At 50.4% G+C, this 17,599-nt stretch overlaps 1 protein-coding gene across 1 annotated transcript in view; it reads left to right on the plus strand.

Moving 5' to 3' along the window:
* Window positions 1-17,599, plus strand: part of Abtb2 (ankyrin repeat and BTB domain containing 2) — a 190,091-nt gene that overhangs the window by 160,000 nt on the left and 12,492 nt on the right. Inside the window, exons 4-8 of the mRNA XM_004660825.2 lie at window positions 9,866-10,018; window positions 11,170-11,335; window positions 14,334-14,423; window positions 15,251-15,352; window positions 17,453-17,549. Coding sequence (XP_004660882.1) covers window positions 9,866-10,018; window positions 11,170-11,335; window positions 14,334-14,423; window positions 15,251-15,352; window positions 17,453-17,549 — 608 coding nt within the window. The remainder of the gene's footprint in view (window positions 1-9,865; window positions 10,019-11,169; window positions 11,336-14,333; window positions 14,424-15,250; window positions 15,353-17,452; window positions 17,550-17,599) is intronic.

Here is a 17,599-nt window from a genome sequence, read left to right on the forward strand (position 1 = left end):
AGCAGACATCTACAATGCCAGGATGCATAAAGCAAGAAGGGAGGCGGAGACAGAGGAATCACGTGGAAGCTCACAGGCCACTAGCCTGGCCAACACCACAGTGACCAATAAGACAGATTGTCTCCAACAGGGTGGAAGGTAAAATTGCCCTCTGACCTACACACATATAGCATGGCACAAGCATGCCCCCATCAAACATGCTCACACATGCTTATATACCAGAAAAATAATATAACAAGGGCTGGGCATGTGCTTTTATAAGAATCTGGGTCCAATCCCTAGCATTAATTAAAAAAAAAAAAAACTAGAAATCATATTGTAGTGTATCTGGGCAAGCGTTATCTAGTGCCCCTAATCTGTACCAGATGAGTTAATAGGAAACTTGTATCCCCCCCCCACACACACACACAGAAAGCCCAAAGCCCCACCTCAAATAAAAGTCACCTGATATTCTGCCCTAGTTTAGCCTCAGATTCTGAGGCAGCCTGGCTTAGTCAAGGGGACAGGTCTGAGGGTCCAAGAGAGAAACGTGCCCAGTTCTGACTGCAAGCTGAGCCAAACCGTCCTGGTTTACCAAGCAATTCTAGAAAAATAATTAGTCCAAGATGTGAGCTGGACTAGAATTACTTCCTTTGTGCTGGGATGGAAATCTGACTTCAGTGGGACAATGTTGGTTTTATTCTGCATGAGCGTTTTGGCGTGGTTTGGGGCCACAAAGGCTCTGTGGAAATTTGGGGAAGCCAGAGAGAGGGCCTCACACTGGCACTCCACAGGCCAGTCTCAGCCTTCCTAGAGAAATCAGCCTGAGGAGAAACACCGCCATCTTTGCAGCACTGCTGGCTGCCCCAGCCCAGCTGGCAAGAGGGAGGGGCGAGGGTGCAGCCTATTTCATACTGAGATCTGTGTGGCAGAGAAAGTCAGGGAGTGGACTGTCCAGCTCCGCAGTTCAGCTCTGCCCCCGCTCAAGGTGGGGCAAAGTCTATGCAGGACTTTAGATCTGAGTGCAGAAAGCTCTGTCGCACCCCCTCCCTTCACCTCTGTGCTCCAGGGTGCTCTCAGGCTGGATGAGGCATTGCTTGGGGGCCAGTAGGAAAATCTCCCTTGGGAGCAAGCCCAAAGCCAATGTCCCTCCTCTAATCCTCCCAGCACAGGGAGCTGCCATGCCCCCAGCCAAGGGGAAGTGAAAGTCCGGCCCAGCCTTTCAAAGCCTAAGACCTTGTTCTCATGGCCTTCCAGTGGGCACATCCTGTCCTTATGCCCTGTCCCTCCTGACGGATTGGGGACAGAGGCACAAGGCTTTCTCCTTCCTGGGCTCAGGTTACATAGCCTCCAGGTACAGGCCTGTGCCCATCTGCCAACCTGACTGTTGCTTCAAGGTCCAAATCCACTTTGGAAAAGAACAGAGCCTGCTTTAAGCTGAAAATTGGAGGCATTTCCTATTTCATGTTGTTGAAACACTGCCCACAGGACCATCATCCCATTAAATCATATGCTTCTGGAATAAGATTGGGCTCATTATTCCAGTCTGTAGGGACCTCTTAAAACCAAGACCTGAGCTGGAGAGATGGCTTAGTGGTTAAGGTATTTTCCTATGAAGCCTAAGGACCCAGGTTCGATTCCCCAGTACCCATGTAAGCCAGATGCATAAGGTGGTGCATGCATCTGGAGTTCATTTGCAGTGGCTAGAGGCCCTGGTGCACCCACTCTCTCTCTCCCACCTCTCCCTCCCTCTGTCTGCATCTTTCTCTCTCTCAAATAAATAAATAAATAATAAAATGTTTTAAAGGGGGCGCTGGAGAGATGGCTCAGCAGTTAAGACACTTGCCTGCAAAGCCAAAGGACCTCGGTTCAATTTCCTGGGACTCACGTAAACCAGATGCATAAGGTGGTGCATGCGTCTGGAGGCCATTCTCTCCCTCTCCCTGTCCCTCTCCCTCTCCCTCTACCTCCCTCCCTCTCTCTCTCTCTCTCTCCCCCCCCCACACACACACTGTGTCTTTCTCTCAAATAAATAAATAAAAATAAAATATTTTAAAAAACCAAAACTTTAAGAAGTTTATTCTCCTATATATATGTTTTTAAAGTGAGTAAAATAGCCTCTGCTATTCTGGTCATTCTGAGGGGCCTTCTGAGACCCTTAGCTGAGCACAGTAGGTCTTGTATAGGATGGAGTGAGAGAGAAAGAAACAAAGTAGTAACCCTGGGTCTATTGTTCCTATTGCTGCTGAGATGCTGTGCAATTTTGGCAAAGTACTTGGCCTCCCTGGATTTCTAGTTCCTTCCCTAGCAGTGAGTGGACTTGACCAGGGTCATGTAACAAGACCCGTTATCACAGATGTGCTTCGTGGACTCTACATATGGTAACAGTTGCTCTTTGGGCGTTTTTTTGTTCCGCAGTGCTGAGGGTTGAACTCAGCCTCAGCAGATGCTAAGCGTGCACGTCTCCTTTGGAGATACGCCCTAGCCAGTAGTTTTTGTTTGTTGTTGTTTGTTTGGAGACAGACTCTCACATCATTCAGGCTCATCTCAAACTTGCTGTGTTGCTGAGGATGACCTTGAACTTGTAATTGTTCTTTGATGCATCCAAAGGCAAATGCCACCAGAAAGCCAGTGACTCTATGAAGTGGCATTCAGGGTCATAGCAGCCAGCAAACTGTGCCCACAGTGGTATTTATGTTGGGCTCAACCAGCATTCAGGGTGTGTCCCAGGCCTCAGATCGAGTACCACCCACCCCTCCCACTCCCCACCACCACATGTGATGACCCATGACCCTGCAACTGCATTCCTTGTCGTTGCCCCTTCCCTGGTGTAGGTTTCTTCATGGCCAAGGACGAGCGTGTGTTGCCAGGAGTTTGCAGCTTACCCTCAGCATAGTGGTTGCATTTGTTTTCTCTGCTTTATGAGCGGGGCTGGAGCAGGTGGTGGGCAGCCCGCGGCAGGCTTCTGCTGGCTTACGCTTACACTGACGTGTTTATGCTTGCTGGCAGGGAGAAGGCTAGCCTGTGAGAAGGCTGGAGCTGAAGCATTTAATAGGGCCCAGATTCCTATGACCTTTTTGTTATTATGTGTTTTCTCTATCAACAGATACTCAACTGGCAGTAATAGTTAACATTTATGGAGAGTAGATCACATTCCACATGCTCGGCTAAGCATTTTGCTGCATATTTCCAGCTGTCTTGGGAGGTAATCCTATAATGTAGACCCATTTTGTTTACTGGGAAACCGAGGCTGGGAGAGGTGAAGCTTCTCGCTCAGTCACACAGTTTTAACCACTGGGAAGACAACAGATCCCAGCCGCACAGTCTTTGAGCAGTAGGTACAGCTATTTCCACACACAGTCTGAAATATAAGAAGAGGGTTTCTCACTATGGAAAAAATGTACAAACCATTAACTTCGTTTCTTCTTTAATAGGAAAACAGACCCAAAAAGGGTAATGGCCTTCTCTAGCGTAAAAGCCAGTTTAGTTACGGTAAAGAAGCTAGAACTAAGCAGAGCGTGGTGGCAAACAGCTTTAATCCCAGCACTTGGGAGGCAGAGGTAGGAGGATTGCTGTGATTTCAAGGCCACCCTGAGACTACATTGTAAATTCCAGGTCAGCCTGGGCTATACTGAGCCCCTACCTTGAAAAATAAAACAAAAAGAACAAGAAGAAGAAGAAACAGCAGCAGCAGCTAGAACTTTCTCCTAGTGGGTATGCTGGAGGGAGGGTCCAGGGATTCCCAAGTCACTGAGCCAGGAGAATACATGCAAACTCTATGCAACTGCAGAGTTCCCAGGACCATGAGCAGCCAGGGGCCGAGTCCCAACCCCTATATCTGCTGCCGTCTGCCAGCCATGAGCTGTATTGTCTTAGGGACCTGCTATGGTATTCTAAAGAGGTCCTCAAAGTGTGACCATGGGACCCCTGGGACCTCACAGACTTTGCAGGAGTCCAGAGTCAAATCTGTTTTCATAAGAACATGGTATTTGCATTTTCACTTTCATTTTTCTTTTTTTAAATATTTTTTTATTTACTTATTTAATAGACAGACAGATAGAGAGAGAGAATAGGTGCTCCAGGGCCTCCAGCCACTGCAAACAAACTGCAGACACATGTGCCACCTTGTGCATCTGACTTACGTGGGTCCTGGGGAATTGAACCGAGGTCCTTTGGCTTTGCAGGCAAATGCCTTAACCACTAAGCTATCTCTCCAGTTCTCACTTTTATTTTTCTTATATGTGTCCAGGGTAGTTTTCTAGAAGCTATGTGGCATAATGATATTGTCACTATGATAGTTAATAAAATGTTTTGGTATTCATGTGTTTTTGCATTTTCTTGGGTTTTATTTCTTTTTCTGGCTTTCAGAGTAGGGTCCCACTCTAGTTCAGGCTGACCTGGAATTCACTATGTAGTCTAAGGTTGTCCTTAAACGCCCAGTAATCTTCCTTCTTCTGCCTCCCAAGAGCTGATATTAAAGGCATGCACCACCACCCCCAGCTTGGGTTTTATTTCTGATAGTCAGTGTCTATGGAGCATACATAAATAAAAGAACCTGGAGGTCATCAATAATTTTATGAATATAAAAAGGGACTTGAGTAGGAATGTAGTTCAGTTGGTATAATGCATGCCTAATATGCACGAGGCCCTGGCTTCATTCTCCAGTGCCACTTAAAACAGCATGGCGGTGCATGCCTATAATCACAGCAGTTAGGAGGTGGAGGCAGGAGGATCAGAAGTTCAAGGTCATCTTTGGCTACATAGTGAGCAAGCCTATGCAACATGAGATCCTGTCTCAAAAAATATTCTTGGGCTGGAGAGATGCCTTAGCAGTTAAGGTGCTTGCCTATGAAACATAAGAACTCAGGTCTAAGAACCTACGTAAGCCAGATGCACATGGTGGTGCGTGCATCTGCAGCTATTTGCAGTGGCTAGTGGCTCTGGAACACCCATTCACACATACACTCCTCTCTGTCTGTCTGTCTCTCTCTCTCTCTTCCTCTTTCTTTCACTCTCATATATAAATACGTAAAAATAAAATAGAAAAAATATGGTCTTGGGCTGGGAAGATGGCTAAGAGGTTAAAGGTGCTTATAAAGCCTGCTGGCCCAGATTCCATGCAAACCAGACACAAAAAGAGATGCAGGCAGCTGGTATTTGTTTACAGAAGTGAGAGGCACACACACATGCAAATACATAATTTAAAATTTTTTTTTACTGTAAGTCGGGCATGGTGGCACATGCCTTTAATCCCAGCACTTGAGAGGCAGAGGTAGGAGTATCGCCAAGAGTTCAAGGCCACCTGGAGACTACATAGTTAATTCCAGGTCAGCCTCGGCCAGAGTGAGACCCTACCTCAGCAAACCAAATACATATATATATATATATATATATATATATAATTGCATTTGAGAAAGAGAGAGAATATGGACACACTAGGGTCTTTTGCCACTGCAAGCGAACTTGGGGTGTATGCACCACTTTATATGTCTGGCTTTATATGGGTACTAGGGAATTGAACCTGGGCCAACAGGTTTTGCAAGCAAGCACTTTTTTTAGCCATCGGCCCAGCTCATAAGTATTTTTTCTTAATTCCTGAGGCCAAAATGCTTGAGAATGGTTACTCTAAGGTCTCAAAGCCTTATGAAAGAAACTCAGCAGGCAGGAGACTGAGTGGAGAGGCTTTCCTCAGGCCTGGCCAGGCTCAGGGCTGCAACCCACCTGACTGCATTCCAGTGTGGAAAGACTCACACCAGCTCAACTCCAGGTAGCAGCAGTGAGTGGGAAATAGTCTTCTTTTGGAGGGAAGAAAGCAGAGACCTTGAGGAAAATGCATGGATCAGTTAGCCTCAGCTTCATTCCTCCAGGCTCCTCCACCCTGGAGTTATAACACAGTCATGGCCATTGCAGATGGGAGTTTTCATAGGGATTTTCCAGAATATCCCGTAATGCAGGCTCGTTCATCTTAGTGTGCCCAGAGGATGGGATGAAATTACCAGAAAGGAAACAGTATCTTGGAACTCACAGCCCATGAGCAGGATATTACCAAAAAGGCCCATGAATTGCTTATCATTTTACTTACTCAAGAACCACCAGGGCTGGAGAGATGGCTTAGTGATTAAGTTGTTTGCCTGTGAAACCTAAGGACCTGGGTTTGATACCCCAGTACCCACGTAAGCCAGATGCACAAGGTGGCACATGCAGCTGGAATTCGTTTGCAGTGCCTAGAGGCCCTGAACGCCCATTCTCTCTCTATCTGCCTCTTTCTATCTCTCTCAAATAAATAAATAATAAAAGAACCACATACCAGGGAGGTGGGCAAGCCATCCTTGTGCAGAGGCCGGTTCAGCTTCATGTAGAGATAGGCACAAACCACCGAACCAGTGCAGGGACAGAAGGATAATCTACATGTCTGGAGTGTTAATCACTGTTCAGTGTAGGGAACAGAAACCACTCTGGGTATTTTAAACAGAAAGGCACATACTAAAAGGAGCTGGACGCTAACAGCTCCACAGAAAGGACTCAGGGAGCAGAGTCTAGACCAGGCTTCCTGGACAACACAGAGTGCAACCATCAGGACTGTAGTCCCTAACCTCTGTCACTGGTTTTGAGTTACATGTCCCTGAATGTGACATTCAGGGCTGAAACTAGAATCAAAATGTTTGCTGCTATTTTCACCACCATCACTCACTGGTTCTAGAACACAAGGAAAATAGGAATGATACTGGAATAGTCCAGGGGTGGTGGAATATCAGCTTTCATCTCCTGGTTTGTAGCAGAAATGACTAAGATCTGCTGGTAGCCTCTGCTTCACGTTTACTTACTGGATCTGATGAAGCACTGTCTTACTGGTGAGACCCAATTTGCACCCAGAGAGAACCCTGTTCCAAAAGAGTCTGGGAGGTGTAGTTTTTAACTTTGCAGTCTCTAGCCAAAGGGATACGATGAAGAGCCAAATGAGCCAGTCCCGAGTGTACACATGTGAGGTCGTCAGCACTGCATTTTCCCATGTACTGACTTGTAGGAGGCATAGAGCAGAACGAGTGAAAACACCGTCTGGCTAGGGCTGGGATGTCCTGAACTCTCCCTTGGATCTCAGTGCAGCAGGGAGATGGCACTTAAAGTTGGAGTAGCAGAGCCAGGCATGGTATGCACACCTGCAACCATAGAATTTGGAGGGTGAGACAGGAAGATCACTAGCAAGGCAAGCCTGGCATACATAATAAGATCCTGCCTCAAAAAAAAAAAAAGGCGGGGGGGAGAAAACAGTGTTTAGTGGCCACAACTTGGCTCTTTGTCATGGCTATCAGCATAATAGGGAAGAGTGATTGTCTGAGCCACAGACTATCTTTTTGTTTACATGAGAATCTCCAATGCTAATGATTCAAGTAAAGCTTTCTCCTCAGTTAGAAGGGCTGATACATGGAAGTGTCCCTCTCTGCTCACCCTCCTGCCTTGAAATGTAAGAACTGGAAAATTCACATATTGAATATCTGTAATCAAGGGAGATCTTGCAAACAGAGGATGAATTCATGAATGATTGTTTTTCCTCCCTAGATTACACAACTTCCTCCCACCCTGGCTTCCTACTTTCATGAGTCAACACCAAGCCCCTGGACAGTAGACATCATTCTTGGGTTTTGGGGTTTTTTTGTTTTGTTTTGTTGAGACAAAATCTCATGTAGCCAAGGCTAGCCTTGAACTCACTGTGTAGCAGAAAGTGGTCTTGAACCCCTGTTTCTATGTGCCAAGTGCTGGGTTTACCACTGTACACTGCTATACCTGGCTCTAAATATCATTCTTTCTGAGGAGAAACGTGACTTGGTCCATAGTTGAACACCTGGACATGTTACACTAAGTCCCGGTGCTCATCCTTACTTTAGTCACTCGGCATGCTTTAGTTGACCTTCTGTGCCAGGCTAAGCCTAGGCTGCGCACATTTCAGAGAAAACAAAGATGAGAAAGACAGCATTCCTGACATTAGAGGAAGAGGCTAGTTAGAGCATTGAGATACATTCAGTGCTGGATGCAAGTTCTAGGAGCGTCTCAGAGCACAAAGGTTTTGCAGAGGTGAAGCTGACCATTCCCATGGGAACATGGGGATGGGTAGTGTGGCATGAGACCAATGCTACTGGTCTTCTGTGACCTGGTGATATATTGGCTAGGTCTGGGTGCCCACAAAGACTAGGAACAGTGAGGCTCTAGTGGCCTGTGGCTTTCTCACATCCATTGGGACACTCAGTGAAACACGTGAGCAACCCACACCAGTCATAGTTTTGGCAAGAACAATTCTAAAACATTAGAATGATTCCCCCAAAGAACCACCTTCAAGGTCATATCTAGACCATTCTGGTTTGGAGTTTGAGTTTTAGTAAAATCTTTTTGTTGTTGAAGAAGGAAAGTTTGACAACTTCTTAGACCCTCTGGAAAGCCTCAACAGGGTAGGCTCCAGCAAGTGCCTGTCACTGGCATTCATAGTCTCTCCTGGTTAGAGAACTCCGTATGCCTGAGGGAGCAGACAGGACTGGCCTGGGGCTGCAGAATCCAAGGGGCCAGGGGAAGTGGAGGGAGAAGGGGGCCTGCTCGGGCCTGGGCCTGCTACCTGGCTTGTTTGAAAGGACAAGGGAAAGCTGGACATGGTGGTGGCTCGTGCTTGTAACCCCAGCACTCAGGAGACTGAGGAAGAATTGCCACAAGTTCAAGTTCAAGGCCTGGGCCACAGTGTAAGACCCTGTAACAAAGATAAACTAAGAAAAGAGAAAAGGACAAAGGGAGAGCTGGAGGGTCTGGGGCCACAAAGAGCTGCCCAGGGCTGTCACCAGAGGGAAGAGCAAAGAGGAAGGGGGCTCCTGGACCACCTTCTCCCATCACTTCTGGGCTCCCGAGGCAGCTGTTCACGGAGCCCTGGGCTATGAGATGTGCGAAACGATAAAGTACTCTAAGAGACAACCCTTTGCAGCAAGGTGTTGGTGGGGGGTAGACTCAACAACTGGCAGAGGACAGAGGGACTTCCTTCCTTCAGTAGTGTCTGGATGACACCCTTGTCCGAGTCTAGGGGAGATGGTAACAGGGGGAAACCCCATGAGATGCTGCAGGACGTTGTAATACCAAGGGTTCTGTCACAGTTCAAGTGAATGGCGCCTCCTGGTGACATGTCAAGTGCCTTTGAGAGATGCCCCCGGAGCTTGTCGTCTAGAGCTCTCACTGGCAGCCTCTGCTTGCCTCTGCGTGGCTGTCCAGCACCTCAGCCAGGAGTTCTTAGTGTCGTACAGGCCCCTGGGGACCTTTTCTGGTCATAGAACTCGGGGCTGCTACTCATACCTGAGCACCATGATGGCGGGATCGTACTCCAGCCTGGGGATGCTCACTGCCCACCTCAGCCTGCGATCCTGCTGAAGAAAGAATGACTGTCGTCCATACACACTTAGAGCGACACCCATGGCCTCATCCACTTTACACCAGCCCTGAGAATAGGTGCTGCCTCTAGCTGCAGATGAAAAGATGGGCGTGGCAGCGCTTGTCAGGTGACAAGGTGACAGAAGCTAGGCTGAGAGCCTGCATCTATTGACTCTCTTCCCTGCACCCCACTTCCCAGGAGATGGTCTCTCTACAGAGAGGAAGACACGAATTCTTGGGAGGCACAGGTGTCCCCGTTGAACCTGTTGGTGAACTCCCTTGTTGGCCACTGAAGGGCCTTCAGTTCCTGCTCACGGCCCATCAGGGGAATTCCTCAGGACCCGTCTGTTTCTAGTGACAGGGATCACAAGTTCCATCGCCCTCATACCTCACACGGACTGGTCACTCTCTGAGACCACGTGCTAAAGGCGTCCCCATCCGTGTTCAGGGACTGCCGCAGCAGGCCTGACCTCTCGTTGCTGCCTTGCAGGCCCTTCATGCTGCTGCCACCGCTGATGGAGTGGATGCGTGTGGCCATCACCTACGCGGAGCACCGCCGCAGCCTCACCGTAGACAGTGGCGACATCCGGCAGGCAGCTCGGCTGCTGCTGCCCGGCCTGGACTGCGAGCCCCGCCAGCTCAAGTAAGAAGCCGTGAGGGAAGGGAGGCCCAGTAGCCATGTCCTGCCTCCTGCATCGCCCTATAATCTCTGCTTCTCCAAGCAGCTGGGTAGGGATCAAAGAACAGGGCTAGGGTGCATCTCCACTGCTCTGAGGGTGTCTTCTGCGGGTGCAAGGGCTGAGTGTGAAAGCAGACCTGTCCTAGGCCTCAGCTGCTTTCAGGTTGTGCCCTCTCAGCCCTGGTCTGCAGAGTAGACCCCTTCAGATTTGGACTGGAGCCCTCACACAGTGGGACTCTGGGATCCTGTGGTGGGGCTGTTTGTCCTTCCGCTGTTTCTATAATGCCCCTATTGACTTGCACACATCCAGCGACAGGTCCTGTGCTGCGTCCTCCTTCCTCTTTGTGTGTCTGGTATCTTATCCTTGTGACAGTTTTGAAGCAGGGGCTCTAATGCCCATGTTGTAGACAAAGAGGCTGTGGATTAGGAGGGGACAGCAGCTGGCCCATAGAGTGTCTGAATTTGAGCCTGGGTCTGTATAGCCCCCAAATCTGTGCTCTTATTTCCACAGTATCCCCTCATTTGGTCTCCTGCAGGAGCTCTTTCCTATACTGTTTCTTCTGACTAACCCTGGCTTGGGAAGGCCTTGGGTCTTTTCTTGTTGCCTCTTCCAAAACCTCAGTCATTCCTCCTCTGACAAATGCTCAAACCATGTTCTAGATGTGAACTTTACCCATTTTGACTCAACCGAGGCCCCAGGGTGGGACTTGGGGGCATTGTCACGTACACAGGTTTTTATCTGTGATGGTCTTCAGAAGGTCAAGTTGAATGCTCGTGGGATTCTAGGCTTGTCCCTGCCTTGTCTTTGGTATTTTTGAGAGGAGCCACAGAGGCCAAAGCTAGACCTTGGTCACAGTGATCTCTTCACAGACTGAAGGCGTCCTGCTATGCAAGCAGTATGCGGAGGCAGACCTGCCTCCTCTTTAGTGCAGCCTCAATAGGTTATTGTAATCAGGAGGTTGTTTTTGACAATTGAAGTCTCAGAAGCCATGTGTAGGAAAATGGGCCCAAACGTAGTGAGGCCAGTCACGGCTGATCTGAGCGAAGTTCCCAGTCCTTCCCCTCCCAGCCATGTCTCACATCACGCTCATCGCCTCCTGGTTTCTCCCGGGCAGACCAGAGTGCTGCTTCAGTTCCTTCCGGAGGCTGGACGCCCGAGCGGCTACTGAAAGATTCAATCAAGACCTGGGCTTCCGCATGCTCAACTGTGGGAGGACAGACCTCATCAGCCAGGCCATTGAGGCCCTGGGCCCAGACGGGGTGAACACCATGGATGATCAGGTAACTTCCGTGAGCTCCACTAGCTGGGCTTAGAGACCAGGCTGAGTCGTTCGCTGGAGTCAGAAGTATGGTCCTCCTCTGTCCTGAACTACCTGGGATTTGCTAGGCTCTGTACTTCCCAGAGGTGAGCTGCCTCTGCTGAAGATAGAATGTCAGCCTGGACATAGTCCTCTGTCCCCTCAGACAACCTGGGTTGTGTAGATTCTGCTTCTCTAGCTGGCTGGGGAGATGGCTCCACGGTTAAAGGCGCTCGCTTGCTTCTCTAGCTGGAGGACTGATAACTGCCCTGAAAGGGGCAGGGCTGAGCCAGAGTCTAGGAGAGACATCTTGGTAGCACACTGTGGGGCATAATCACTAGATGTGTGAGAGTATGTGCCTGCCAGGTGCCAGGTCCAGAGCAGCTCTCATGGAGTGACAATCTGGTGAGGAGAGGCAGTAAGAAATAAGCACATGCGCCAGGTGCAGTGAGACACACTTGCAACCCCGGTATTTAGGAGGCCGAGGCAAGATCACAGATTCCAGGTCAGCCTGGACTACAGAGTAAAACCCTATCTCAGCAAAACCAAGGGCTGAGGACATCCCTCAGCGGTATCATATTTGCCTAATATGTGTAAGGTCCTGGGCCAAGCACTAGCAGCCGCAAAAGAAAGAGAGGTAGGTAGGGTTAGAGCAAAGACATAAAATAGAGGGTGCAGGAATGAACATGGCCCAGAGCAAAGTAAGTGGGAGAAAGTGTAGCACATCCTAGGGGTGATTTTTAATTTTAGATAGAATTTAGCATGAGTTTCTCTGCTTGTGTTGTTTTGTTGTGTCACTGTGAATAGCTTACACTTATCAAGCATTTATTATACTTCAGGCTTGACTTTAAGCGCTTCAGGTAGATCCCTCCTTTAATCTTGGCAGCAGTCCTGTGGACATGCCACTGTTGACTTCCCCATTTTACAGATGGGTAAGTTGAAGGACCTAAAATGACAATGAGTAATAAGCAGAGGCAGGATTAGAAGCCTCCAAGCGGTCTGATTCCAACTTGACCGCTGTGACGTGCCACTGCCTGATTGGCTGCCGCTCGGGGAGCACTTCCTGCCCACACCATGGCAGAAGCCTGGGGATGGTTAGATGACCGCAGAGGAGCAGCAATGGTGTGAGATGCGGTGACAGGGGATGTAGGAGTGATGGAGTGCCAGGCGAAGCTCGAGACTAGGGTGGGCTCGGGCGGGCAGGGCAGCTTCCTGCTTGGAGGAGTTGGAGCTTGGGGTGGGGTGGGAGAAGCAGTGGGAGGAGTAGGGAAGGCGTTCCTAGAAAAGGGTGCAAGCGTTTGCAAGAGAGAGTGTGGATGAGAGCCGAAGGCTGGCATGGGAGAGGCCAAGGAATGGAGGGCATCGGCAGCTCAGTTGGGGGGACAGACAGGAGTCTGTCCCAGGCAGGCATAGGTGCAAGGCTCCGTGGAAGCCTCCACTGAGGGGTACCATGTTGAAGGCTCAGGGGACTTGAGCTTTGAGTGGCCTGAGGATCCAGTCCACCACCCCTCTGCTGAGGCATCTTGCCAAGTAACCTTACCCCCAGGGGAGCCTCGCTTTCTTCGCCTTCTGAGATGCAGGTAACGGTGTCTGCTGGGTGGGGCTTTTAAGAGAATTTTCTATCTGGCAAATGTAAATGTTCTCTCTGGTTCTTGTTGTGAGTGTGATTATTATTGTCTCCTTGTCACACTGCTGTCAATCTGACGATGATTATCCCCGAAATCTGTTCTTTAGTCATTGTACGTGCCAGGGTGAGGAAAGAAACGGCATGGGAAAGTAGCTCCCCCTCAGGCCCACAGCCTCTTTCTACTCTGGATTGTGTACATATGTGCACAGAAAAAAAAAAAAAAAAAGTTAAATATGTGCTCAGAGTGGGGTGGGGAAACAAAGCCAAACCTTTATCAAGTCGCCACTGGCTTGGCTGTAGCTGCGCTGCTGTTGATCCCCAACGCATAACAAACTCCTCCTGCCCCGTGGTGAATCTCAGGGAACTATACACAGATGGATGAGTTAAGAAGATCTTGTGGCTACACAGATAACCTAATAAATAATGTCACGGGTGCCAAACCAGCGCTTGCCAGGATCCAGCCGTGGAACACCCTCTCCTTCACTGCCTGGGCAGTCAGAGTCCCAGCAAGGCGGGCGGCGCCGCACACTGCCCCGTAACTGCAGTGAGTGAGTGGACACGGCTTCTGGAAAAGCCTGGACTGCTTGGTGGCACACAATGGCAGTCAGACTCCCCTCGGCGCTGCTAAGCATGGAGATTCCACAGGGCAGCCACGTGCTGTTCTCTGCTTCTTGGCTGTAACATGGGGACGACAGTAGAACAGACTACCAGGAGCAGCTTGGGGAGTGAATGAGGTCCCTTACTTAGCACAGGGACTCCAGGCGCTGGCCTGGGATGGACTGGTATGTGCAATGTAATGTAGTAACAGCGGTGTTATTGTTGCTTAATTAACTCTGTCAAGGTTTCAGGCTTACTCTGTATGTACCAAGCACTTCATACATACTAACATTCTACTACAACTGTATATATACCACTTTATTCACTTTTTTTTTTTTTGTGTGGTGGGGTCGTAGGCATTCAAGATAAGTTCTCACTTGCCCTAGCCCAGGCTGGCCTTGAACTTACAGTGATCCTCCTACCTTTGCCTCCACAATACAGGAATTAAAGGCAAACTCCCCACCACACCCGGCTTTTCACTCTTTAAAGATGGAGAAACAGAAAGGAACAGTAATTTATACACAGGTTCTAATTCCCTTGGCAGAGGTAGCTTTGGGGCTAACTTTTGACCACTGTCCACATGGTTGTGGAGATGTCCCCCTGCTGAAACCTCTGTTGTTGCGTATCCTGAGGGCTTAGAATACACAAAGCGCTGGACGACTCTGGAGGAAGAGGAGCTGCTTAACAGAGGTCTGTGGCTAGGTGATACCATGCGTTCTGTCGCTTCCGGTTGAGCATCCGCTCTTGGTTCACACAGGGGATGACACCGCTGATGCATGCCTGTGCTGCTGGGGATGAAGCCATGGTGCAGATGTTGATTGATGCTGGGGCAAGCTTGGACATCCAGGTAAGCAAACCTCAGGGGCCTATCCCAGTGAGAGACCAAGGTCTCCAGCAACCAGGCTGGCTGTGATGCTCGGGACACATTCAGTAGACGTGTCTTACTAAGCTAGAAATACACACAAAGGTTACAGCAAAGAGCCAGGCATGATGGCACATGCCTGTCATCCCAGCACTATGGAGGCTGAGGCAGGAGGATCATAAGTTTGAGACCAGCATGAGATACATAGGGCGACCCTGTCTTAAAAACAAATCTAGCCAGACCATGGTGGCACACACGCCTTTAGTCCCAGCACTAAGGAGGCAGAGGTAGGAGGATCACCATGAGTTCAAGGATAACCTGAAATTACATAGTGAGTTCCAGGTCAGACTAGGCTAGAGTAAGACCCAACCTCAAAAAACAAAACAAAAGAAGCAACAACAACAACAACAAAAATTTAGAATCTACAAAGAGATGGGCAAGAGGGGGTCATGACTGGGGCTTTCTGTTTGGCAGGCAGTGGAGGGGCCTGAAGGGAGAGAATGCTATTACTGTTTCTGTAGCACCCTGCCTCTTTTCCAGACACATCCCCAGCCATCCCCAACTAACTCTAGTTCTGCCTCTTCCCCTCTGCCATCTTGTGCCCTGGGTAGGCATTACTAATTGAGCGCCTACCCTTTCCTTTTGAACCCTGTGCACACAGTGTTCCCAGCAGACATTGTCAAGCAAATGTAGATAATACTTGAGTTGACTTGACCATCCCTGCCTGACACTTCTTTAGCCAAGAAGTCTGTGTCATCTGCTCTGAAATGTCACCTACCTAAGAAACGCTGGTCATGCGTCGTGTTTTCCAGGTTCCAAACAACTCTCCCAGGCACCCCTCCATCCACCCAGACAGCAGACACTGGACGTCGCTGACCTTTGCTGTGCTACATGGACATATCTCTGTGGTACAGGTGAGCTCCTTCAAGGTGTGCCCACATTTGCAGGGGGCTGAACCCCAGGCACAGCCACAGCCTCCCCTGAGGGAGCAGCTGCCTCTTTGAAGATGCCTCAGGCTGGGTTCACCTGACCCACCTGACTTGCCCCAGGCAGCCCACCTGACTTGCCCCAGGGAAAGGGTAAGCAGAAGGACACGTGTGGGATTGTGAGAAAACTGGGGAGTCTCAGCAGAGCTGTACTTAGGACTCTGCTCTGGGGCTGAGGAGGTCTTGGTGCCCTAGGTAAAGGCACTTGGTCTCCTGTGCTAGTGTGTTGAGCAGAGTTCAGATCCCCAGAACCCATGTGAAGCCAGGTGCGGCCGCACGTGTCTGTGCTATCAGTGTGGTGAGAAGGGAGGCAGAGACAGGGGAATCCAGTGGAAGCCCCCTGCGCCAGTGGTAAGCAACAAGAGATCCTGCCTCAAGGCAGAAGGTGAGGACCAACATCCAAGGTTGTCCTCTGACCTCCACACACATGCTGGGTCACATGCATGTCCATATTCACCCACATGAGTGAGCACTTACCCACACACACCCTCTGCTCCTGCATTCTCCCCTCAGAACCAGCCCTGCATCCTGGTTTCTTTCCATTCTGCCCTTCCCCAAACAGGCCTGATCCCTCTTCTCAGTTCCCGAGAGAGGATGGGTGCTACAGCACGCTTGCTAACCTAAAGGGTGAGCTTTTGGCAGAATGGCTTCCCTTGTCAGCATGGGTACCAGCCACACAGCCACATGGCACTCAGCTCCCAGGTCCTCCGGTGGCTGGGGTCTGTAGGATTTCCCAGACTCCCACTGGGGGCTGGTAGGTTGCAAGACCTCGAGGGCAGTGTTATCTTTGGCTGTCAGCTCAGGCCGGGCCTATAGTCAGGGTTCCTTCTGTCAGTGGTTGTTGCCTGGATGGCTGCTACACCTGGCCTGCTTTGCACTTTCTACAGAGCGGAGTTCTAGCCTGGGCCCAAGCTGGGCCTGTGGGCTGGGCCCTGGGCTGGCCTGGCCCCGTGCCTAGTTTCAGCAGGAGGAGCTCCGCCCCCACGGCCTCACAGCAGCAGCGAGGCACCGCCGGTTTCTGACTGACAAGTCTCCAGCAGACACCGGCTGTCCCTGCTCCCCACGCCCTGCGGTGGTGCTCTGCACACCCGCTCTCGGGAGAAGGTGGCAAGAGGCCTGAGGGTTTGAGGAGGTGTCCCAGGAGCCTGGGAAGGCCACAGCAGAATGCCAACTCCACCCCTGCCCCATGCCAGAGCTAGGCCTTGGTATTAGTTAACCCTGCCCCATCTGTACCCTGGCAGAGCCTGTCCTTGCTGGAATGTGGAGAGGCCACTTGCCCTCCTGGCCAGCCTGTGGCATTGTGCCCAGCCCCACCCCTGCCAGGCTGTGGAGCCTCCACAAGGAGGAGCCCGAAGTTACTGACCCAAAAGAGGGCCAGGAAGCGCATGGTTTACTCTCAGAAACTTCACTGCAAGGCAGGCCTGCCCCGTCCGCCACGTTGCAGATGAGGTAGACCAAGGCTCAGGTCACTAGCCAGCACGGAGCTCTTTTTGTCTTTTTTCTTTTCTTTTCTTTTGAGGTAGGGTCTCACTCTAGCCCAGGCTGACTTGGAATTCACTCTGTATTCTCAGGGTGGCCTTGAAATCACTGTCATCCTCCTACCTCTGTCTCCCGAGTGCTGGGATTAAAGGCGTGCGCCACCACACCCGGTTTGTTCTCTCTTTTGCTACCACCCAGCATCTTATTTTACCCTTGGGACTGCAAGTGACACTTTCTATTCTGGCTTTCCACATGTTTTCCAGAATGTCCCCGAAGCTAATGGTTGGGGAGGTGCTGGTAAAAGAAAAAGGGTTCAGGAGTAGTTACAGCTTAGGGACTTAGGGCTCCACGCCAGAGTGGAGATGAAGATTCTAGAAGGGTGGGTAGCCAAAAATTCTAAATTCCCACTCCCTCGGCTGCCAGTGCGAGGTCACATGTGTCTTGCTCACATGCCTGGCAAGAGCTGCGGGTTCTGGTCCCTAGAGCGACCTCCGGCTGCCCCAGCAGGCCCTGCCGCGCTGAGTGATGCCCTTCCCCTCTGCCCAACAGTTGTTGCTGGACGCCGGTGCCCACGTGGAGGGCTCAGCCGTGAACAGTGGTGAGGACAGCTACGCCGAGACGCCCCTGCAGCTGGCCTCCGCAGCTGGTAGGTGCAGCCTCACATGGCCATGAGGCTCTGGCCGTGCCTCACGCCGT

This window comes from Jaculus jaculus, chromosome 8 (assembly GCF_020740685.1).
Source record: "Jaculus jaculus isolate mJacJac1 chromosome 8, mJacJac1.mat.Y.cur, whole genome shotgun sequence".
NCBI lineage: Eukaryota > Metazoa > Chordata > Mammalia > Rodentia > Dipodidae > Jaculus > Jaculus jaculus.